The sequence below is a fragment of the Pseudorasbora parva genome, chromosome 25, assembly GCF_024679245.1.
Source record: "Pseudorasbora parva isolate DD20220531a chromosome 25, ASM2467924v1, whole genome shotgun sequence".
Lineage (NCBI taxonomy): Eukaryota > Metazoa > Chordata > Actinopteri > Cypriniformes > Gobionidae > Pseudorasbora > Pseudorasbora parva.
The window spans coordinates 21,412,188-21,437,759 of record NC_090196.1 but is presented as its reverse complement, the minus strand read 5'-3'; the positions used below and the strand labels follow the sequence as shown (position 1 = coordinate 21,437,759).

General features: G+C 37.1%; 3 protein-coding genes across 4 annotated transcripts in view; 2 read left to right on the top strand and 1 right to left on the bottom strand.

Annotated features, from left to right (window-relative positions):
- The window catches only part of tead1a (TEA domain family member 1a), a 48,555-nt gene extending 29,291 nt beyond the window's left edge, over nucleotides 1-19,264 (top strand). For both annotated transcript variants that reach the window (XM_067436081.1, XM_067436080.1), the window contains exons 5-12: nucleotides 6,581-6,715; nucleotides 6,847-6,887; nucleotides 7,020-7,075; nucleotides 8,552-8,676; nucleotides 11,965-12,138; nucleotides 15,172-15,312; nucleotides 17,163-17,315; nucleotides 17,412-19,264. In XM_067436081.1, coding sequence (XP_067292182.1) covers nucleotides 6,581-6,715; nucleotides 6,847-6,887; nucleotides 7,020-7,075; nucleotides 8,552-8,676; nucleotides 11,965-12,138; nucleotides 15,172-15,312; nucleotides 17,163-17,315; nucleotides 17,412-17,525 — 939 coding nt within the window. In that variant the 3' untranslated portion in view covers nucleotides 17,526-19,264. The remainder of the gene's footprint in view (nucleotides 1-6,580; nucleotides 6,716-6,846; nucleotides 6,888-7,019; nucleotides 7,076-8,551; nucleotides 8,677-11,964; nucleotides 12,139-15,171; nucleotides 15,313-17,162; nucleotides 17,316-17,411) is intronic.
- Nucleotides 8,587-25,572, bottom strand: part of si:ch211-266k8.4 (TBC1 domain family member 10B) — a 77,073-nt gene continuing 60,087 nt past the window's right edge. The window contains exon 15 of the mRNA XM_067436078.1: nucleotides 8,587-8,703. Within this exon, the coding sequence (XP_067292179.1) occupies nucleotides 8,682-8,703 (22 nt within the window). The 3' untranslated portion in view covers nucleotides 8,587-8,681. The remainder of the gene's footprint in view (nucleotides 8,704-25,572) is intronic.
- rassf10a (Ras association domain family member 10a) lies at nucleotides 21,673-25,493 on the top strand. The gene has a single exon (XM_067436409.1). It carries the CDS (start codon nucleotides 21,782-21,784, stop codon nucleotides 23,105-23,107), a length of 1,326 nt encoding a protein of 441 aa, XP_067292510.1. The 5' UTR covers nucleotides 21,673-21,781; the 3' UTR covers nucleotides 23,108-25,493.

Below are 25,572 nucleotides of genomic sequence, written 5' to 3'. Positions count from 1 at the left end.
AGACTTGCTACTTTTTGGCCATTTTTCTTTCACACGGCCGCGCTGCTCTCAGTGAAAAAAAGCTGCACCTGTATGCATGCAGAGAGCACGCGCGCTGCCAGCACGACATCCAATCACTGTAGTCCCACGTTGGTTTGATTCAAGGGGGTAATCTAGCGCTCGGAAAGCGTTCCACCCCTAGGGGCTGCCATTGCTAACCAAGCCATCACCTGCTGTTAGCATCCCATTGACTCCCATTCATTTTTGAGTCACTTTGACAGTGAATAACTTTACATCAGAGGCGTTTAAAGACTCCATTTGTCCATTGTTTATTTCTAAAGAAACACGACAATGCATAAAAGGCTCCGTTACCTTGTATCTTACACTATCGCCCCGTAGAAGCTGTTTTTGTAAAAATAGGCTAACTATTAACTGTCATAACCAACTGTCGCACAGTTGAGAAATTACCGTATAGACCTGAGGAGACGCTCGCAGGCAATCTTCTACTGTCTATGAGACAGTCGGGGGGACGTGGAGACATAAAGTCTGATAAAGTCAAGGGGGAAGAATGGGGAGAAGCCCATAGTGAGCCAAAAGCAACGGGAGAAAATATTTAAACAACGTGATTCAGCTTTCACTTTCCACATCTACTAGAAGACCTACAGCTGTCAGACAGGAGGCTCACGTCACATCTACGTCGTCAAGCTCAGTCTGAGCCTGCGCAGTTCGCTCAGCCATCAGGAAGTGAGTGCTCCTATACTGACATCACTTAATGCCGTAGAAGGCAATGGGATCCCTCCGTCCATTTCTTTTACTGTCTATGGTTTGATTCAACAGTATCCATAGCTACCAAGTCCGCGTATAACACGTGACTTTGGGCTTCTTTTTTTGGCAAGTCGCGGTAAAAAAATCTCGAGTTGCGGGTCGCGGTTTTTTGGGCTTGTTTGAAAAAATGTGGTTGCTTGTTAGGAAAATATGACAAGCAACTTCGTTTCTTTACATTTATGGTCGCTGTTTTGTCCAAATACATTGACTGACACTGTCTTCTCACAGCTAATAGCCATAGTGCAACGATACAAGTGCTGTATTCATTCGTCCTCATACATCCCGCCTCCTTCCCCTCTTTGAAGAAAAATCGCGTTCAACGTGCAGGCATGTGATGTGATGTTATAAATGTAATGATAGTTCATAGACGTAAATAGACGAATACATTTTTTTTTATTTTTTACAAACAATGCAACCAGCAAAGATATACAGAGATGGAGAGGAAACAGGGAGGTAAGCCACCTAATTTAATCTTAATAATAACTTTTATAATGTAGGCTATTTATTATGACTATTATTATTTGGCTATTATAAAAATAAGAATAAATAATAAAAAAAAGTATATGCTGCTAATAATAACAGTAGGTATGGTTCGAATGTATATTATTATAAACATGTCTCTATATTGCAGCACTCTCAGTGTTTTCCAGGGCACCAACTCCCAATCATAGACTGTAAAAAAGTGCATAATAATCCTAAATAGTAGCTGTGTGACATTAGTAATTTTCAATACTATTTAGAGCAGATTGCACATTGAGATGCAGGGCTTATCCTTTTACGGTTTATAGTGTGCATGTTCACCACTGCTCCTTATATGTGTGCAATAACTCCGACTGGATCGATCCTTCACGTCACTTTTTCTCTTTTTCCATCTACAAACCTCTTCTGTTCAGTCTTTATTGCAACTTGAAGAATTTTGTAAAATCCCATCTGTATTTGCATTTTAAACTCCACGAGATTTCAATTTAAAATGTTGCAGGGTCATTTATTGATAAATTATTGATCATAAATTATACTGATGATAATAAATAATATAATAATATTGGGCTTGTTTTGGGCCCCCCACCCCTCTAGGTATTCTTCATACCTGAGAAGAATATGAAACAGATGTCAGAAAATCCCTTATAGCCTCACGCTGTATTTGAAACTACTCTTTACTCATATCAGTGTTGTTGTGTTAATATTCATTGTCTATTATACACTACGGTATACGATAATATTTCAGTTTTAGTGTATGCAATATTAAGAATATTTTCACTGCTTCAAAAGTCATAAGAAAGCCCTTTCCCTCCAGAAACTGAAGTCATATGCTTTATAGCAGTGCTTTTCAAAGTGGGGACAGGGACCTCTGGGTGCCGCGAGGGGATGCTATAGGGGGGCCATGGCAAGCTGGCATAAAAAGTATAGCAAAACAAAATAATTGAATAAATTAAATTATTAAAGTAAACCAAATTAAACCAAAAATAAGCTAAACAATATTCCCATAATGTTTCCATAATGCCCATATCTATTTGAAAGTTGAACTGTTTTGCCATATGAGGTCAACACAATACAGGACTGAAGCCGCTGTGCATTGTTCTAGTGTTTCTGTTTTTTTTTACTGTATTTGCTTAATGTCATTGTATAAAAAGAGGTTTAAATAAATATAAATCTTACAGACATACATGATTTGTATAATTTTTATTTCTGTGGTAAGATGACTTGAAGTGACTCGAAACTAAAATGGTAGGACTTGGACTCGACTTGAGACTTGTTGGCTTTGACTTCTGACTCGACTCGAGACTTGCCTCATCTTTGACTCGACTTGACTCGGGACTCGAGGGCAAAGACTTGAGACTTACTTGTGACTTGCATAACAATGACTTTGTCCCACCTCTGGTAAGTAGTGAAACAATTTCTGATTAAACTGAAAGTTTCTTAGAGAGACCGCATTGTCTAGATAATGCAAGGTGCTAGTAGAGTAACAATAGGAAACTCCAAGTACCATACAAAACTAAATAGTGTGTCTAATGACAAAGGTCAATATTATTTTATATTACAAAATACAACCGTAGATACGCATGTCATACTACATTAGTTTAGTTGCTTACAGATCGCTCACTCGATCCTTCTAGCTAACGTCACATTCTCCACCATATAAAATGTTAAAATGATAGTCATTTGACAAGGCTTCTATTTATTTTGTAAAACAAATATATTTATATTTTTGAGAACTTAAGTATGATGTTTTTGCATGCTTGTATTTCAGAGTAGCCTACATCACAGCCACTGTGTAGCCTACATTATGACTAACGTTTTATAAACATGCAATATCGTTGACGAAAAAAGACGAGTCTAAAATGTAGTTTAAAAAATAAAAACGTTTTGGTGGTTGCCAGATTTCAGTAATTTAAATCCCCCATCAGAGCATTTCTGTGAAAAGAACACGTATACTATCCGTGTTTTACCTAAATGTGCAATCTGGCAACCATATACACGCAAGCTCTCTTCTGAAAACACCAATAAACAAGTAAGCTGCATTTTAGCAATCTCCATTTGAGATGTTCTGTTTAAAGTGTCATTTAGTCGGTCTGTGCTCTGTCAGGACTCACGAGCCGCTTCACTGAACAACTGAACTTGTGTGAGCTGCTGAAATAAGCCAATCAGAGCAGAGCTCAACATTAATATTCATGACTCTTCCAAATAAGGCAAAAACAGAGCATTACATCCTAGGGAAAATTTATAGGGTTGTAAATGGACCTGTAAAACTGTATCTGGACATTTTTTGCCCTTAAATTAGCCACATACCCTCTATGTAGATATCAGAGAACAATTTAACATATTGTTTCAACTCATTCTAGGGCACTTTTAAATTAATAATTTGATACAATGCACTTATTGTGTACATAAATGTTTTTGTTTTTTTTACATTGTACATTTATAATTACACTGTTGAACCTTCCCTTACACCTAACCCTACCCTTAAACTTACCCATACCACCACACCTGTCCCTAACGTTACCCTTAAACTTACCCATACCACCACAATAATCCCTAACTTTACCCTTAAACTTACCCATACCACCGCAATAGTCCCTAACTTTACCCTTAAACTTACCCATACCACCACACCGGTCCCTAACTTAACCCTTAAACTTACCCACACCACCACAATAGTCCCTAACTTTACCCTTAAACTTACCCATACCACCACAATAGTCCCTAACTTTACCCTTAAACTTACCCATACCACCACACCTGACCCTAACTTTACCCTTAAACTTACCCACACCACCGCAATAGTCCCTAACTTTACCCTTAAACTTACCCATACCACCACAATAGTCCCTAACTTTACCCTTAAACTTACCCATACCACCACACCGGTCCCTAACTTAACCCTTAAACTTACCCACACCACCACAATAGTCCCTAACTTTACCCTTAAACTTACCCATACCACCGCAATAGTCCCTAACTTTACCCTTAAACTTACCCATACCACCACACCGGTCCCTAACTTAACCCTTAAACTTACCCACACCACCGCAATAGTCCCTAACTTTACCCTTAAACTTACCCATACCACCGCAATAGTCCCTAACTTTACCCCTAAACTTACCCATACCACCACACCTGTCCCTGACTTTACCCTTAAACTTACCCATACCACCACAATAGTCCCTAACTTTACCCTTAAACTTACCCATACCACCACAATAGTCCCTAACTTTACCCTTAATCTTACCCATACCACCACAATAGTCCTTAACTTTACCCTTAATCTTACCCATACCACCACACCTGTCCCTAACTTTACCCTTAAACTTACCCATACCACCACAATAGTCCCTAACTTTACCCTTAAACTTACCCATACCACCACACCTGTCCCTAACTTTACACTTAAACTTACCCATACCACCACACCTGTCCCTAACTTTACCCTTAAACTTACCCATACCACCACACCTGTCCCTAACTTTACCCTTAAACTTACCCATACCACCACACCTGTCCCTGACTTTACCCTTAAACTTACCCATACCACCACACCTGTCCCTAATGTTACCCTTAAACTTACCCATACCACCACACCTGTCCCTAACTTTACCCTTAAACTTACCCATACCACCACACCTGTCCCTAACTTTACCCTTAAACTTACCCATACCACCACACCTGTCCCTAACTTTACCCTTAAACTTACCCATACCACCACACCTGTCCCTAACTTTACCCTTAAACTTACCCATACCACCACACCTGTCCCTGACTTTACCCTTAAACTTACCCATACCACCACAATAGTCCCTAACTTTACCCGTATCACACCTCAATATCAGCAAAAGAGTTCTACATTACAATATGAACACAATAAGTACATTGTACTTTGTGTGTTTTGTTGGCTGATGTTGTTGCTGTCTGACCTTTTAAGGAAAAGGGGTGTCAAAGGATTATGTTTTTGAACAGCTGTGGCATCTGCTGGCTAAACAGCGAATGACAGTTCACTGACTCAGGATCATTTACTTGTATGAATACACTTTGACAATTTTAAGTGCACTAACATTATCTATTGCAGAACGATAAAGCATGCTGAGTAAAAGTTAGACCGCTCAATGCCATTTTCATACATTGTAGACCTAAATATGTCTGATTGACCACTGCATTTAATACTTCAACTGACAGTACTTAAATTCGGCATGAAACAGAAGTTGCGATCCCCTTTTTTCCCCCTATTTTAACGCATGTCTGAGTGAAACGGCTTATAGAAAAAGAAAATGTAGGACGAGACTTGATTTTGATTGGATGGTATTGGTTTGTTATTGGTTGAGTGACATGTTGTCCCGCCTGTCGACAAGAAATGTAAATTATGATTTCATGGTGACTTTAATATAAAGAACTCTAAATCTGCAGTCAATAAGGTAAAAGTTCTGTTTTAGTCTTTTTTTCCCCCATATGCTTTTGCCTTCTTTACAAAGTCTGATATAGTGAACAGTAACTGGAAGAGAGGAAAGGAGTAATAGGATTGGTTACTCATTTGATTATACAAAAGGCTGTTCTTTGAGCATTTGCACTCTAGTACTTGATAGAATGCTTGACCAGAATGAAACCCATTTATGAGACACTCTGACTGACTGCTGCTTTCATACACTACAGCTGACAAGAACAGAGCTCACATTCTCCAAATGAGCAACACGAGTCATATAAGTCTATCAACAAACATGCATAAAGGCAAAACTTGCCACATAATCATGCGCAGTGCATTCTGGGAGCTCAGAAATCCTTAACATTACTAGTTACGAGAACATCTGAGGGCATATTGTTGGTCTAACGTGTTATGTAGATTCACAGTAATTCTCGTATTTTGTAGTATTTGTGACTCAGAAAGATCTCTATGCCAAATTAAATGTATTTTTTTTAATTCTGCTATATGCATTAACAAGCACTTATATAAAGCTATTTAAGTTTTATATAAAAAGTAAATATTAAGGTGACCCAGAAGCTCTTTGAGTTTATTCATTTCAACACTTCAAATTTTCAGATTCAAGGGTCAATGGCAAATCTATTTTCCCATTTAGATTGTTTAAAGATTCATGGTAGAGCCGTTTAAATGGGTCTTATCTACTTTTCCATGGCGTCAGGTCTCAAGACTAATTCATTCAAAGAAATGATGAGACCCTTTGCCCTTGAGCTAGAAATACCGGCTGGCCTGTATTAAAACCTTTCATAAAAAGCGGTTTATAACCGTAACAGCGCAGGAGCTGAATCTTCTCTGTGATGTGTGTTGTTGAAGGATCAGACCGTGAAGAATGATGCGATCAACAGGATGGCAGCCATGTCTTCAGCACAGATCGTCTCGGCCACGGCCATCCACAGCCGGCTGGGGCTCGCGGGACTCCCACGGGCCACCTTGCCTGGGTCGACAGGGGTAAGAGATGCCCCAGCCCACTTTAAATCCATTTAAAGGACAAGCAAAATAATATATCCATGCATCTGGTTTGTTTCACACTAGCGCTGCAGGTCATTTGTGAATGAGCGTTGCTTTTGCTCCTTTTTTAGATTTGGCAGGTACCAACAGGGCAGCCTGGTTCCTCACAAGAGTAAGTATAATGTACACTAATTCAGTTACAAATAGCTGAATTTGTACCTATTAAAACAATGAATTATAAAGTAATAAACAACTTCTGCCCTGAAAACGACACCTTGTAATAATCACCTGTCTTGTTCCTCAGTATAAAGCCGTTCTCACAGCAGAATTACCCCATCCAGACGGCCACAGCCATTGCAAGTGTGTACATCCACCACTAACACTGTAAAAAAATATTTAGAAAAAAAGTTACCTGGTTGCCTTAATTTTGAGTTCATTGAAATAAAAATTGAGTTAATACAATGATTTTTTTTTTGAGATTCGACAACCTTTATTAAAATATTATTAAAAGATTTTGTAAGCATATTGGGTAATTGTGTGTGTTTTATTTCTGATGACGCAGTGAAACATGACAAATAGTGCTATTTTCATGATTTATCAAATTTTTTATGGTTCAGATACAAAAATATTTTGGGTTTCTATTTATTAAACAAATTTCCTTCATTGCATCAACTCAAATTTTAATTTCAATAAACTCAAAATTAAGGCAACCAAGTTACTTACTTTTTTAAGTTAAACCAACAAAAAACAATATATTTTTTACAGTGCAAATGCCTTGGAACTTAATTATGCGTTATGAATGTGTTAGTTTGCATATACCCACTTAGATTTGGTATATTTGTAACAAGGATAAATCTGGTTCTTATATAAGATGAGATGAGCACACTCAAAGTTGTTGCTTTTGTCAAAATAGCTTCATTATTTTGTGGCAGTTGTTATTAATTTATATTTTATTGCATAAATAATTTGATTGATTTATATAAATGTGCCTTATAACCTTAACATATTATAATTATTATTATGAAGCACATTTATAACAATTAACACATTGATTTAATGTATTCAATCATAAACAATTAATTTAATAAATTTATTAATAGTGCTTCATAATAATAATTATAAAATTACTTGGTGGAAGAATAGTTTATTATCGAATTAATAAGTTTTGTTCATATAAAATAAATATATTTATATCATTATATAATAATTAGAATAACATTGGTATCAGGAATTGTTTCTTATTAGATTTCTATTTATAAGATTTATAATATAATTTATAATAAATACAAAGTGTATTTACACTAAATTGACTTTAATTGTAATATGATATGTATAAAAATTATATGTATACTATATTACCTTAAAACCAGATAATTACAATACGTAAGTGTCTAAGTACAATTATTAATAAAATAATCTACTATATTTATTCTAGTTTAATTACAGTTCACACAATTTTTTTTATTCTGTCAATCATTTGTCATCCTCAAGTTGTTCCAAACCAAACCTGTATGAATGTCTTCTGCTGAACACAAAAGAAGATATTTTGAATAATGTCGGAAACCAAATAATTCATGGGCCCTAGACTTCATGGCCCCTATTGAGGGGAAAAAAATATGGAATTCATCAGGCCCATGAACCGCTTAATTTCCGGCAAAAACTTTTTGTGTGTGTGTGTTCGGCAGAACAAAGAAACTCATACAGGTTTGGAACAAGTTGAGGGTGAGTAAATTATGACAGAATATTCATTTTTAGGTGAACTATCCCTTTAATGGCTCCGGTCTTATTTCTTTAATGCATCACTGATGTTTGTAAATGCTGTGTTTGTGTGTGTAGCTTACGAGTCCCCGACATCCCTCACAGCCGCAATGCCGGTGTGGCACGGGCGCTCCATCGGCACCTCTAAACTGCGGCTGGTGGAGTTCTCCTCCTTCCTGGAGCATCAGCGGGACCCAGATTCAGTGAGTCAGCACACATACCCAGAATTACTGCAGAGATAGCGACAGAAGAGTGGCCTCGACCTGCTTTTACACTGCACTGCTGCTCAAAAACACAGTTGCTTTACATCTTCAGTACTGAACATCTATGCATAGATCAAATAAACATCACATAACAGGTCTAAATATCTAAAAATATTAAATGGTGACTTCAGGCAGTTCTGTCAATTTTATTATCCATTAAGTATACGACAAATCACCATGACGTCACAACAGTAATAAACGTTCTTCCGGGTGGCAAAAGCCGAAGCGTTCCTATGGCAACGCTAGTATTCAGACATAGTTAACATGATTATTGAGGGACCGATTAATTAATTCATTAATAGCAATACATGAAATGCCTAACCTTGGTCTAGTAGATGTAGTGCTAGTCTAATACCACAATTTTTAAATGAGCTTCAGCCTACCATTGAGTAGTTATTTTAGTGACTGTTGCTGTTTGAATTACAATATGTTAGGCTATCGTAGATAGTCTATTTCCCTGTTCTCTGCTTTTCAACAAATCCTTTGCACACATTTTTTCTTTATTTTTTGTATCTGAAGCTATAGCAGCAACATTGAAAGTTCCGGTGTCTGTGTTTAACACGAAACCTTGTGTGATTGCGGCCGGCTCGCGGTGCGGTCATGCTGTTTCCCAGCTGATTTGATGCAATTATCCACTTTAATGACTCGTGGCATCTGCAATATCTCACAAACTCCCGATGTTAAAATATGTTATATTTATAATTTTATATGGAACTAATCACTACACCTGTTAGCAGTCATGTAAACATCCATTATTGATATAAAATAGCCGAAATCACATGAACAATCACACAAAAACCTTATTCCATAGTTATCGTGTGTTTATTAGCTTCTTAGTTCACGCGTAGAAATTTAGAATAGGCCCGTTCGAGCCAGAATGAGGAAATGTCCGAGACAGTAGGAGAGAGGTCTGCGCATGTTTTAACTCTTTTATATCGAATAATTCCGTGAGAAATGAATAGAAATGGTATTCTGTATGACGAAATATTTTGCAAACGTGATATGTCAATATTTATCCAAATATGAGGACTTTTAAACTAAGAGCTAAACTGAAAGCTGTTCTTTGCGATCTCTGTGAACACAAATGAGCCAGTGAAGACGAGAGAATAAAGTGCGTCTGATAATCTATTCAAAATATCGTTCATAACGGATCGATAATAATGCACTCCTGACATAAATTAAGAATTGAATGTCACTGCAACCCAGTTTTATCATAAACAGTGTTCAAATATCAAAGCTGGAGTCTTTAATCTTTCTGATGATACTGAGTTTGTCCAGATAATGTGTGATGAGCAGTGAATGTTGAACAATAGTAATCTGAGGCCGTATGATCTTTGAATCGTAAGGGGTTAAAAGAGATCTAAAGTTTACTAATATTAGTCTCGAAATTCCCCAGCTGAAGATAATTATGCTCTGCTATGATTTTGTAGATGGACCATTTTGAGAATACTTCTCTGTAGCGCCACTTTTGACGACGTCCACTCGCTTTAGCCTCCTCATCCACAGGTTTTGCTGCATATATTTACTTCTTTCTGAATGAAATCGATAAAATCCTACACCTTTTCCTGTATATCTGATGGCGCAACCCCAAACACAACACGTTTTCGTCATAGTTTCAACTTTAAACAACAGCAATGTTCTTAACTATGTTACTATTTACAGTAGCCGGCTGATCTCTTCAGTTTGTCAGTAGAAGCCGCTCGCGTTCTGCCACCCGGAAGTATCTTGAGGCGATTGTTTACAAACATTCTGAAATGGTCTATTCACATTTCACATTTATTTGTATAGCACTTTTCACAATACATATTGTTTCAAAGCAGACATTAAAGGAATACTCCACCGTTTTTAGAAATAGGGCTTATTCAACTTCTTTCCTACATTTAGATATGTGGGCAAATGCATTTTTGTCTCAGTGCATGCATTGTTTTAGTTTGGCAGTGTTGCAGCTAGCTTAGCTTAGCATAATAAATGGGATTCTAGGTCACATCCTTTTTTTTCTCTGATCCAATGATAATGCTGGATATCTACAGAAGCGCAGGACAGCACTTCTTAAGTAGCCTAGAACTCTAGACGCACACAAGCGGCAGCAAATCTAATCTGCTGCGAGTGTCGTCTAGCAACTCTCAATACCCTTCTGAGCTGTAAACGCCAAACCCTTGTCGGGCCAATCACATCGTGTATAGAGTCGGTGGGCGGAGCCGTAATGACGACGGCTGAGTTGCGTTTTCGTGCTTCTAGTAAACACAGAAACTGGAGAACGGCGGTCTTTCGAATCAGCTTTGACCGCGACTCTGGAAGACTTGGAGTTAAGCTTTTCTCTGAGAAAAAAACAAAGAACGGCACTGAAGTCATTCTTAAGAAGGGAAGATGTGTTCGGAGTTTTACCGACAGGATACGGTGAATGTTTAATCTATCAGCTAGCTCTGCTTCACCTTCGTTGCTCTGGTTGGTGTAGCGCTATCCTATCGCGTGCAGAGGGAGTTTGAAAGACAACCGTTTATCCGCCCCTCAGATTGAGCCCTGTCTATGGTGAGTTTCCAGACCAAACATCTTGATGTGGGTCTGGCTTGTCAGGCTACTTCTTAAGACATTTTCAGCTCAAATTGAATGAAGCGCTAAAACACGTCTTTTCTGGTACATGAAAATAACCCAGAGGTGTTGTTGCAGCTGAGTCTGCTTTATTATGATCTAGTAGTCATCCAACAGTGTCTTTAAATCAGGTGACCGATGCTGAACGTCCTATTTAAACACTGATCTGACTGCAGTCAAGACAATGAAGATGACAACAGCATGCGTAGATTAAAAGTGAGCCCTGGGAAGAACTTCTTGTGACCTACAGGTTATCAAAATGTCTCGTGTCCATGTTCTAGCAGACCTGTGTAATCGATCATGTTGGCAGCATCTCTATGAAATGCTTGTCCCTCTGGTCTGGCGTGACAGCTGCTATTAATCATGCGTTTGTATCTATACGCAGAACGAGGAGCGTTCTCTATACAGTCCTCCAGCCACGCAAACACGCAGCTTTGGGGTGGAGGTTCAGAAAGTACCTGAAACAGCTTCACATATGCCATCTGAAATGCTTCATTACTGACACAAACAACATTTGGGAATAGCATTTGAACTAAACTAGAAAAAAAAGCTTGTTCCTTCAACAACAAACATCTTACACAGTTTTTTTGTGCAAAGTAAAATATGTTGTATTGATCTAATTACCAACTCTTTTTGCAGTACAACAAGCATCTGTTTGTGCACATCGGCCAGACAAATTATTCGTACAACGATGCACTGCTTGAGACAGTGGACATTCGTCAAATCTACGACAAATTCCCTGAGAAGAAGGGTGGGCTGAAGGAGCTGTTTGGAAAAGGGCCTCAGAATGCCTTCTTCCTGGTCAAGTTCTGGGTGAGTCTGAGAGCGTTTGTGTTCATTTGAGCAGTCGGGCCGTGGCGTAGCTGTTAGCCGAGTGCTGCTCATGCAAACAATACAGACTGAGTTTGAATTATTTTCCAATCCCATTTCCTTCTTTTGTTTCCACATCATTGTATGTGCTACTTTCTATCATTTAAACAATGGTGTGATATAGTGAATATATTTAAAGGGTTCTTTCAGTGATTTAGCATTAAAGGGTTACTTCAGCGATTAGCATATGGCTTTGTATCAGTAGAAACCCCGGAGTATATCCAAATGATTGTGCTCCATGCTAAAATATGGACAGTTTTAACTGAATAAATTTTAAATAAACTTGAATTCTAAAAATAAACTTTAAACATTATTTTTTATGGTGGCTTTTTATAGTTTAAGATTAAGTGAAACTCTGGCTCTGGGATAAAGCTAATTACTATAATAACTTATAATTCAGTTCTTTTCATTTTTGCCTCTTGTTTAATATTATTATTTTTCATATTAAATTATATTTTCAATATAAAAACCTAATTTGAATAACTATTAAATACTTCAAGAATGGGCAATTTTAGCTGAATCAATTTTATATAACAAATTTAATTCTAAAATAACTAAATATTTTTTTATGATGGCTTTTCATAGTTTAAGAATGAATGAAAGTCTAGGTCTGGGATAAGGGCAATTCTTTAAATAATTCATAATTCAGTTACTTTTACTTTTGAAATGTTATAATTTTCATAGTGAAACATGTTGTTAATATAAAACAATATTTTTCAGTAGTAAATACTAAATACAAAGTTAGTTTTGTAAAGTGTTTCTTCAAGTATGGGCAATTTTGGTTTACTTTAAAAATAAAAATAAAAAGGGTAATTTAAAATGTGTATTCATTTTTTACTTTAATTCTAAAATAAACTTTAAACATAATTTATTTTTTGTTATGGCTTTTTATAGTTTAAGACTGAAAGTCTGGGTCTGGGATAACGGGCATAGCATAAGGCATAGCATTATGACCACTGACAGGTGAAATGTATAAAACTGATTATCTCTTCATCACGGCACCTGTTAGTGGGTGGGAGCAAGTGAACATTCAGCATTTTTTGAAGAGTTTGACATGAACCAAGTTGTGATGGCTAGACGACTGGGTCAGAGCATCTCTAAAACTGCAGCTCTTGTGAGGTGTTCCCGGTCTCCAGCGGTCAGTATTTATCAAAAGTGGTCCAAGGAAGGAACAGTGGTGAACCGGCGACAGGGTCATGGTTCCTGAAGGCTCATTGATGCACGTATGAAGCAAAGGCTGGCCCATGTGGTCCGATCAAACAGACGAGCTACTGTAAATTGCTCAAGAAGTTTACACTGGTTCTGATAGAAAGGTGTCAGAATACACAGTGAATCGCAGTTTGTTGCCTATAGGGCTGCATAGCCGCAAACCAGTCAGGGTGCCCATGCTGACCCCTGTCCACTGCCGAAAGCGCCAACAGTGGGCACATGAACATCAGAACTGGACCACGGAGCAATAAAAGAAGGTGGCCTGGTCTGATGAATCATGTTTTCTTTTACATTATAAATGGATGGCTGGGTGCATGTGCATCGCTTACCTGGGGAACACATGGCACCAGGATTCACTATGGGAAGAAGGCAAGCTGGCGAAGGCAGTGTAATGCTTTGGGCAAAGAAACTTCGGTCATGCCATCCATGTGGATGGTACTTTGACATGCACAACCTACCTAAGCCTTTTGCAGACCATGTACACCCTTTCATGGAAACGGTTTTCCCTGGTGGCTGTGACCTCTTTCAGCAGGATAATGCACAGAGCAAAAATGGTTCAGGGATGGTTTAAGAAGCACGAGTTTGAGGTGTTGACTTAGCCTCCAAATTCCCCAGATCTCAATCCAATCGAGCATCTGTGGGATGTGCTGGACAAACAAGTCCGATCCATGGAGGCCCCACCTCACAACTCACAGGACTTAAAGGATCTGCTGCTAACATCTTGGTGCCAGATACCACAGCACGCCTTCAGGGGTCAAGTGGAGTCCATGCCTCAACAGGTCAGGGCTGTTTTGGCAGCAAAAGGGGGATCAACACAATATTAGGAAGGTGGTCAAAATATTATGCCTGATCAGTGTCATCTTTTTAAAATTAAAAATAAACTCCTATGAAATAAATGCACCAAAAGTTGAAGAAACCACCATACATGAGCTAATAAAAATCAGTGTCTGTCGACCACTAGTGACCTTCATCAGTTTGAATGGAGGCAGCTGAATTGGTTCAACACGTTTGCATTTGATTAAAGTGCTGCGTTAAAGCCAGCAGTGGTGTATTTAATCCCTGGGCGGTCTGAATGTGAAACACAGCGCGTGCTGTCCTTTAATACTGCTGATGCTGGATTTGATAGTGAGCCTTTATTTGAACACCTGCCACTCTGAGCGACAGGTGCAAGCACATGAGCACATCAGATGGCCACATCCTGTACAAACTGAAATAAAGAAGCACACCGCTCTCTGAAGGTTAACACTTATTACACTCTTACACTCCTTACTAGTTTTCAGATGGTGGGTTGTGCTGGCCAAAACGTGCATGGTTTATCTTTTACTTTTTAGTGAATAATGAATAGAGTGTTCTTATTGTTTCTGATCAATGCACAGTTGTGCATAATAAATCATGTTTTATAGCCTTGAAATCTCTGAGACAAAAAAATCTCTGTACAAAAGATTTTATGATCTTTCAACAGCGTTTGATATACTCAGCATTTTAAAATAAACTAGCAGAAGTTTGATTAAATGCAGCTGTAAATAAGACGCCAGTGATTCCAGGTGTCTGTGGCCTTGATGGATATCACAGAAGGCTCTATTCAGTTTAAAGTAGCCAAAGAGTTTACTATTGATTTTAAAGCACCTTTTATTTATTAGCGTCAGACAAATTACTCCCCTATTTTCCCAGCTGTATGCAAACCGTGTGGTCAGATTTGCTTTTGTCAACATTTTCTCTCTATCTGTTTATTTATCGTCACTAAGCTGTTATTTGGTGCGTCCGCAGGCCGACCTGAACTGCAACATCCAGGAGGATTCTGGGGCATTCTATGGCGTGACCAGTCAGTACGAGAGCTCAGAGAACATGACCATTACCTGCTCGACAAAGGTCTGCTCCTTCGGGAAACAAGTGGTTGAAAAAGTTGAGGTGAGGAATGTATCCAATCAAGAGTAAACTTGAAATTTACTATAGATTTGTTTTTTTATGATATGTTTCAAAATGTAAATTATCTATTATATATATTATTGTGATGTTTTTTATTATATATATATATATATATATATATATATATATATATATATATATATATATATATATATATATATATATATATATATATATATATATATATATAAAAATAAAACATTTATAAAAATAAAAATAAAATAAAAATATATAATTTTATTAAATGTTCATATACAATGTTAAATTGTATTTTTTAGTTCAGTTAATATTCAGTTTTACTTGTAATATTTAAAAATTAAAATGTAATATCTAATTATTTACATTCTTTACAATAAATGTATTTTATATACAGTTATATTAACTTTAATTGTATTTTTTAAAGTTCATTTAATATTCTTTTATTAGAAATATTGTAATATTTAAAATCATTTATAAGTGTCAAATTTATACAAAATCATTTTATTTGTATTATTTTCAGTTAATTAAATTTTATTGTAATATTTATATATACATATACATATATACATATATATATATATATATATATATATATATATATATATATATATATATATATATATATACACATATATATATATATATATACACTATACGCACACACACACACATACATGTAAATTGTGTGTGTGTTTTAATATAATGCAAAAATAATATATATAGTTTTTAAAATTCAGTTAATTTTCACTTTTATTAAAAAATATTTTAATTAAAAATCATACATGTACAATATATGTATTTCTTTTTAACTTACAATTATATGATTTTTTTTTAAGGTTCAGTTCATATTTTTTATTAGAAATATTGTAATATTTAAAATCATACACAGTACAGGCCAAAAGTTTGGATCCATTACTATTTGTAATGTTTTTGAAAGAAGTTTCTTCTGCTCATCAAGCCTGCATTTATTTGATCAAAAATACAGAAAAAATGGAATATTGTGATATATTATTACAATTTAAAATATTTGTTTTTCAATTTATTATACTTTAAATTATCATTTATTTCTGTGATGCAAAGCTGAATTTTCAGGATCGTTCCTCCAGTCTTCAGTGTCACATGATCCTTCAGAAATCATTCTAATATGAGGATTCATTTTCAAAGTTGGAAACAGTTCTGCTGCTTAATATTTTTGCATAACCTGTGATACTTTTTATATAATATTTTGATGAATAAAAGGTAAAAACAAATTAAAAGAAGCAAATGTTTTAAAAATAGAAATCTTTTGTAACAACAATACACATCACACTATACAATTCGGGGTCAGTCTTTTTTGAAATAAATCAATATTTTTATTCAGCAAGGATGTATTAAATTGATAAAAATTGATAGTAAAGGAGATTTATATTATTTGAAAATGTTTTTATTTTGAATAAATGCAGTTCTTTTAAACCTTTTATTCATCAAATATATTAGGCAGCAGAACGGTTTCCAACAGTCATAATAAATCCTCATATCAGAATGATTTCTGAAGGATCATGTGACACTGAAGACTGAAGGAATGATCCTGAAAATTCAGCTTTGCATCACAGAAATAAAGTACAATACATTAAAACCCAAATATTTTAAATTGTAATATATTACAATATTTAAAAAATATTTTTTAAATAAGAAGAAACTTCTTTCAATAACATTACAAATGTGTGTGTCCAAACTTTTGGCCTATATTGTACATATGTAATATATATGCATTATTTTATTTGAAATATTGAAATATGTAATGTGTGTAAAATGTTATATATATATATTAGACTATATATTAATTTTCAATCATTTATTTCTTTGTCTGGTAGACGGAGTATGCTCGGTTTGAGAACGGACGTTTTGTGTACAAGATCAGCCGGTCTCCCATGTGTGAATACATGATCAACTTCATCCATAAGCTCAAGCACCTGCCCGAGAAGTACATGATGAACAGCGTCCTAGAAAACTTTACCATTCTATTGGTAGGTCCTACAATTCTCATGTCGTTCTGTGTGCAAATAGTCTGTGCCAAATGTTGCGGACCGCTAAAAGCAGCCTTTCTCGCACCGTTCCTGCAGGTGGTGACAAACAGAGAAACTCAAGAGACCCTACTGTGCATGGCCTGCGTGTTCGAGGTCTCAAACAGCGAGCATGGCGCTCAGCATCACATCTACAGACTGGTCAAAGACTGAGGCTACCGACTCACACGAGTAACACTAAGAGCAGTCAGTCAGTCAGCGACCCGCTGCCCACAGAGAGGGAAAAAACAGAACAGTGGAGACTTTATATTCACCGAGACTTTTAGGCTATAGGCCAAGTGCGGCAAAGCCTGACGGACTAAGAAAAGCCTTTGAGTGACTCACAACCTCATTTTAAGTGGCTGTGCCTCTGTCAGTCCCACCCAGAAGGCTTTTGTCATGTTTTGGGTGAGGTCTGGAATGAATAATTACATTATTATTTGTTCATCACTCGTGTTTTGGTGTTTATTTTTCTTTAACCTGTCGTGTGTGAAACGGTACGGTTTTGATATTTTGTTTGGATGTCTGTTTAACTTGGCTGATGTTTTAAACCACAATGTGTTTGGAAAGAACGTTGCTTATATAAACCCGTATTGTCATAGTACATGAAAGCTTTTTTCTGTTATTCAGCCTTCGCCCCTGGTATTTTTGTTTTCACCTTTAGTGGATTTAACATTAATGAAAGAGCATAAAAAGGTACTGTATTATTTATGTGGAACTACCTGCCTTACACTGCACATGGGCTGTTCCAGTACTAAAACACTAAGAAACAAATCATTTTCTTTAATAGAAACTTTAACAAATTATGCTGAAGACAAATACAGCCCTTAATCAGTTTTGTTTATTTGTGAAGTTTTAAAACTGAAGTATGTAACTTTTCCCTGTTATAAATAATATGCAGAGTGAAAGTAAAGCCATTTCATTGGTTAATTTTTGTGAAAACTGCGCTATGAAAACACTGACTCGACCAATGGCGTGCTATGAGGGCGGGGCTATGTATGTTTATTTTAGAAATTCCGTTAGATGGCGCTGTTGGGGTGAACAAAATTACATACTTCAGATTTAAGAAACTAGCACGTCCCTTGTCAGAATAGGCTACAAAATAAAGGGAATTTACATAGCAAAATCACCAAAGCATATTGTGCCTTAGTGTTCATCATCACTGACTTGTGAGTAAAAGTATATAACCACAGCTATCGTTTGAATTTTGTCCCACAAATTTTCTTTGTTGTCAAGCCAGTCAAAGCAAAGTAGATCACATTTCTCTCTTGTACACCAAATAAACACATTCTATCACTTCAGTTCATGCCAAGTGAAAGCTAAAGGTGTTGAAAGTGCCTTTGTTTGTTTTTTCCAGCTCAGAAAATTATTGACGCCAAAAAAGGAAAAAAAAGTCGAACTCAGATTTGGATTCTATCACCTTAATGCCTTTGACATTTTAAAAGCTGGGGAAAAAAACAATTATATATATTTTTAATTTCAATATGAACATGTCAGAAATTCATTTTCCACCCTGTAAAAAAAAGCAGTTGATTGTGGTGTCGTGTATATAAGGAAAGAGATTTCATGTACGCATAAGCATCAGTCACGTGAAGTTACAACGACAACCTGACTGGTGACGAGTGACAGTCCAGTGCTTAAAGAGCCGTCGTTTTGTCTTATTTACCACACGAGATTGTGGATTTTGTTTTGTTTGTTTGTTTCGTCAACCATGTTTTACATGTTTTGCAGAGTATCTGTTAGTAAAATGAGCATTAAAACGGAACACTAATGTATTTGACGGCAGTTTGTCTGAAAAGCACTGCAATGCTGAGCTTTTTAATAGGTGAATAACTGTTTTCAATCGTGTACATTTTCCTTGAGGGGATGACACGGAAAAAATGAAAATAAACTTTTAGTGTTTGTACTGCAAACTGTTTTACTTGGCTTCTCTATTTCCTCCGCACTACATGCTACACTACATACTCTATTTTGGAGGACGTTAAAAAAAGGCCTGTGGCCTATGTAATGTTTATTTCAACCACTATGTGGCAGTACATTGTCATTAATGACACGTTACAATACCCTCTTCAAGTAGAATACAAATTAACTACCAATTAAATCCCCATTATATATCATATAAAATAATAATAGTTAATAATATATTAGCCTACTGTTATTGTAAATATTTGTTTTATATATATATATATATATATATATATATATATATATATATATATATATATATATATATATATATATATATATATATATATATATATATATATATATATTTACTTATTTTTAAATTATTGTATATAACAACTCTAAGATGTCTCTGAGATGTACGTGCTATGGATGTGAAACATAATTAATGGAACTCTACAGATCAACAGATCTGTATTAGCACAGTAGAACTGTTGATATAATCCTAACGGCTTATTTCACCAGGAAAGTTGTCTTTTGCCCTCTCATCCGGCCTAAATCCGCACTGACCGATGGGAAATTTGGACATCCAGTTATGCACAGCTGGATAATACAGCGTCAGCATAGTGATTTACGTTAGTCGTTGAGCTTTTCCAGTATAAGAATCTCTAGTGAACCACGTTACAGGCTTAATCTTACATAGGCCTACAGTAAGGTCTAAATCTCATTTTATCAAATGTATTTTACGTCATGAATAGACGTAGGCTACTAGAAATTTAAAGTAACACCAATATTAACAAAGATTATAGGTTATATAATGCATATATCATTTGTTGATCTGTGTTCTTAGGGGGTATTTTTCATACAAGTTATCAAATATTTTTTGGGGCACGTTGTCATGTCTACTTTAAATGTTACAAATTAATGTAATTTATTTTAATGGGATTCCCAAACATTTTGGTCTGTCGAAACCCCTTTGATCTAAAATATGTATTAGAAGCACCCCTTGATAATTCAAGGTAGGCTAATATTTTAATAAATTGTGTTCACAGCTCTCTGATGTTGTTTAATGACAGGCAGGTAAACTAATGATATTGTGATTAATCGCATCTAACGTGAAAGTTTTTGTTTACATAATATGCACCAATCAGGCATAACATTATGACCATTATCGTGGCACGTGTCAAAGTAACATCCACATGGATGGCAGGACCCAAGGTTTCCCAGCAGAACATGGGCCGGCTTGCCTTCTTCCCATAGTGCATCCTGATGCCATGTGTTCCCCAGGTACATGCCGCACACACACCCGGCCATCCATGTGATGTTAAAGCAAACATGATTTATCAGACCAAGTCACCTTCCATTGCTCTGTGGTCCAGTTCTGATGCTCATGTGCCCACTGTTGGCGCTTTCGGCAGTGGACAGGGGTCAGCATGGACACCCTGACTGGTTTGTGGCTATGCAGCCCCATATGCAACAAACTGCAGTGCAGTGTATTCTGACACCTTTCTATCAGAACCAGCATTCATTTTTGATCATTTGGAGCTATGGTAGCTCGTCTGTTTGATCAGACCACATGGGCCAGGCTTCACTCCTTACGTGCACCAATGAGCCTTGGCCACCCATGACCCTGTCACTGGCTCACCACTGTTCCTTCCTTGGTCCACTTTTGATAAATACTGACCACTGCAGACCGGGAACACACACAAGAGCTGCAGTTTTAGAGATGCTCTGACCCAGTCGTCTAGCCATCACAACTTGGTCCTTGTCAAACTCACTCAAATCCTCAAATCCCATCAACTTTAAGGACAAAATGTTCACTTGCTGCCTAATATATCCCTCCAAATAACAGGTGCCGTGATGAAGAGATAATCAGTGTTATTCACTTCACCTCTCTGTGGTCATAATATTATGCCTGATATATTATATATATATCTATATCTATATATCTATATATATATATATATATATATATATCTATCTCTTTCTCTCTCTCTCTCTCACATATATATATATATAACGTTTATGTTAGATGTGATAAACTGGACCACTACATTTATCTTATGTAATTATTAGCTTTTCATTAACTCCAGTTGAATTTGTGTGTGTTTAATGGCAGGTTTATTATTTGTCAATTGATTTAGTGAACTATACCTCTATTTTTTTTCTGTGGAATACTGAAGGAAATTTTCAAATGCATTTTCCGCATACACAGAAATCCTTTAAAAGTTCCGTAGTATTCAGTGGCGTAAATGTGACAACTATCTCCGATATTCTCAGTATGCGTTTATGTTCATCTCAGCGCATTATCATCAACAATGAGTGAAGTAGGAGTATAAAGTCATGTGATGTTGGGACTGAAGTGTGGGAGGTGCCTGAGCCCTCAGAAACACGCTGTAGTTCAACTTCAGGGACAAACACAACTCTCAGTTCACACTGACGGGCGCGCGGGACGAGCAATATCTCTCGTTTTTACCCCGGCTAACTTATATGAATGTGAAAGTACAGTATCGATGTGAATTATCATGGAAAAAGAGGAGAGCAAAATCTCGGTGTGGGTATGCCGGGAGGAGAAGCTGGTGTCAGGACTGTCCAGACGCACCACCTGCGCGGACGTGGTAAAAGTGCTACTGGAGGACCAGAACTTGCAGCAAGGCGCGATGCTCAGCGGTACTCCGCAGTCTTACTGTATTGTGGAGAAATGGAGGGGGTTCGAGCGGATTCTGCCGAACAAAACGAAAATCCTTCGGCTGTGGGGCGCTTGGGGCGACGAGCAGGAAAACGTGCGCTTCGTCCTGGTCAGAAGCGATGCGTCGCTGCCCAACAGCGGACCGAGGAGCGCCGAGGCTCGGGTCGTGCTCAGCAAAGACAGCCCCTGCACTGCCAGAACCACCATGCCATTTTCACAGGAAAAACAGCGGAGGATTGTGCGGAAGGCTTTTAGAAAGTTGGATAAAATGAATAGGAAGAAAGAGGAACCTTCCAAAGACAAATCCGCGGAGAAAATGGAAACGCTCGTTCATCTTATTATTTCGCAGGATCATACCATTCGGCAGCAGGTGCAGCGGATAAAAGAGCTGGACAGCGAAATAGAGAGGTATGAATCAAAAGTTCACTTTGACAGAATGAAAATACACGGCGTAAACTATGTGCAAGACACGTATCTGCTCGACCAGGGCTTGGATGCCGATCCCAGCGCGCATCCGGACGCGTCCTTTGCGCAGTTTGAGGAATACGCGTCACGCTGCGACCAAGTCATTCAACTTCAGGAGGAACTAACCGAGAGGGAGGCTCTGATGGAGATACTTACAGGTGAAATACAAGAAGAACTCAACCAAAGGTGGATGAGACGGCGGCAGGAGGAGCTGTCCAACAAAGACGCGGAGAGCGCAGGAGAAGAAACGGCCCTCAAGGTGACTTCAGTCCCAGAGGAGCCGGTCCCAGTTGCTCCGGACCTCCTAACAGACAATGAACTCCAATTAGAGGAGGAGAGGATCAAAACACAACTGGATACGAGTTTATACATCGGGCTGCGGTTGAACACCGATCTGGAGACGGTGAGGAGCGACTTGGATATGAGTCAGGAGCTTTTGGACGCGAAGGAACAGGAGTTGAGGGAATTACTTGAAAAGGTTCACAGATTAGACGAGTTGGAAGGGAAACAGGCTGACGAGAGCAAAGATGAGGGAGAAACTGAACAACTGCCTTCCGTGGACAAAGACCATGTTTGGGTAGAGCAGGCGAGGGGACTGTCAAAAACATGCGCCAATGACGATGATTCGGACACCGGATTGAGTTCAATGCACAGCCAAGACTCGGATAACACACCTGTTTGCGAGTCACTTGTTTGACAGGCACGTGCTGCTGTTAATACAGCTGAAATCGTAATGGGCCCGTAATCGAACTCAGGGAAAATTTCGCCTCTATAGATTTCAGTAATATTCTCTCTTTATAAGAGAGGAATGCATGTAAATTATACCATTGTAGTGTTATGATCGCCTCACTCTCTAATTGCCTCAAATATACACATTGAGAATAGCTTAAAAGGTGCAGCTTATCAAATACCAATGCATAGACTGAGAGATGTCCACTGTGTGCTGACTAATGTTATAATACCAACACTATGTATTTGTGTTACGTAGCCTTATATGTTTAAATGTTAGAATTTGAGTTTTGTGGTTAGTTCATGTTGCGGCACTTTTCCTAAATATTCAATATGCATATGCATTTACGGTTTCCTTTCTGGTAAAATATCGATTTTTGTCTAGTCAGATGCTCTATAGAATGAGATTGGCTAGCGAATACACTGTAAAAATAAATTATATCATATAAAAATAAGCTAAGCAATTTTATTTTATTTTAAGTTATACACGATTTAACTAATTTAAGTCAGTTTAATGTAATTTAAGTTGAAACGACTTGAACATCCATGTTGACTGTACTTAAATTTAAGGTAGCAACTTTTTTTCAGTAAAGAACATCCGTTTTCCAGCTGTGATGTAACAAATCTGTTGGCTATTAAAAAATAAAAGGGATTTTTGATATGCCTGCTACTTCCTGTTTCAACAGATGTATTTACATCACACCAATGATTTGCTAATCAGTTTGCAGGTGGTGTTAGGGCCGGGACATTCATCTTTAGAGAGCATTTGATTGGACAAAAATTTTTGTAGTGCAGGATGAGTCAGTTTTTGGGGGTGATTTTTACCAGAAGAGTAACATTGCAAATATGAAACGTTTGTATTATATTTGCTAAAAGTGAATTTTGTCAATGTTTAGCGTATACAACTTAACGCACATCGACTAAAAACCACAAAACTCTCATTTTATTTAGTGAAGTCTTTAAATGTCTACAGAATTATTTATTGTACAACATTTAGGCAGATAAAATAGTGCAAACCACTTCCATCTGTGAACTAATTAGCTTTTACGCAAGGACTCAATTTGCATAACCAGAAAATATTCTGAGAACTAAAGTTGTGGGATTCAAAGGTGCGTGCGACGCACTGCTGTTTATTCATACTTCTGAGCAGTTGATGCGTGAATCCCTGTTTGCTTACAGTTAAGAGATCGACTGAAGCAATTTCAAAACGAAACTGCTAATTAAAAAAAATGTACAATCCTTTAGACATACTGGAATCTGCAGTCAAGTCATTTCTGCTCAATCTTTTTCTTTATACCCATTAATTTTCTTGTCACAAGGGACCTTTCAGTGTCAAATGTATTTTGTGGTTGACTAATTTCACAATGCATATGATTGCTCAATTGCAACTAATAGCAAAATTATCAAGTGGAATGCCAATTTGTGGTTGCTTACAGTCATCTATGAATTATATCAAATTAACTGAATATGAATCAAACTCTAAAGTTTCTTCTTGATGTAGAACAAATGCATTACGAAGTGTAAAGTCAAATGAACTAAAAACATGCCACAAACTGTACATCCGGTTCCAGCATGACCTCAGAAGTTTGGGTAGGGCATCCAACCATCCATGTAGAAGAGTCACTGAGTTCAGGGATTCTGGGGTGTATTAAGAGGATTGAAGAGTTAAGCCTTAAATGTGATGTTTAAAAACAGAGGAAGAAAAGGAAAAGAACCACCCTCCCACTTCATTCTCAATTATAGTATGAATTATGGCATTTGGAAAAGCCCTATGTCAGTACTCTCCAAATTTGCAGATAAAATGAAAAACTGTTATGATGTTCCAGTTTTTAATCATATAAACAACATCAAATTAAGGTTAAAGGGTATTGAAATATTTATACTTTCTGATTTTTCCTCTAAAATAGGGCCATTTGTTTGTCACAAAATAATTAGGCATTTAATTTCCCATTATTTAAAATGAAGCAAATCAATCAGAAAAGAGAAGAAAATTCTGAGACTGGTTTCCTGTTTGGCAACAGCGTGTTCTGTGATTAAAGCCGAAGAGGAGGGGACGGATGATAAAGCGCCATTAATCTGGATTGGATTGAACCATTTTGAATAAACAACAACTCTGACGGTTTTGGATAAGATTCAAGAACAGCTGGACGAGCAGAGATGCACAGCATGCCAATGTGGGACAAACATGGGCCGTGTTGAATCAGGCGGCATGCTGAGAGGGCGAAAATGACATTCAGGATTATTCTTGGGATCGCAAGAACTGCTGTATTGTAAAAACGTAGATCTAATGTTTGCCATTATTTATTGTCCTCTTTATCTGTCTAAAATAAAAGCAGGGGATTTGTGACGATAAACCGGTGTGTTTATGACTCCTGAGTCGACACAGGCTCATTACACAAGCATAATTGAGATCACCAGTACACTTTTGGCAGG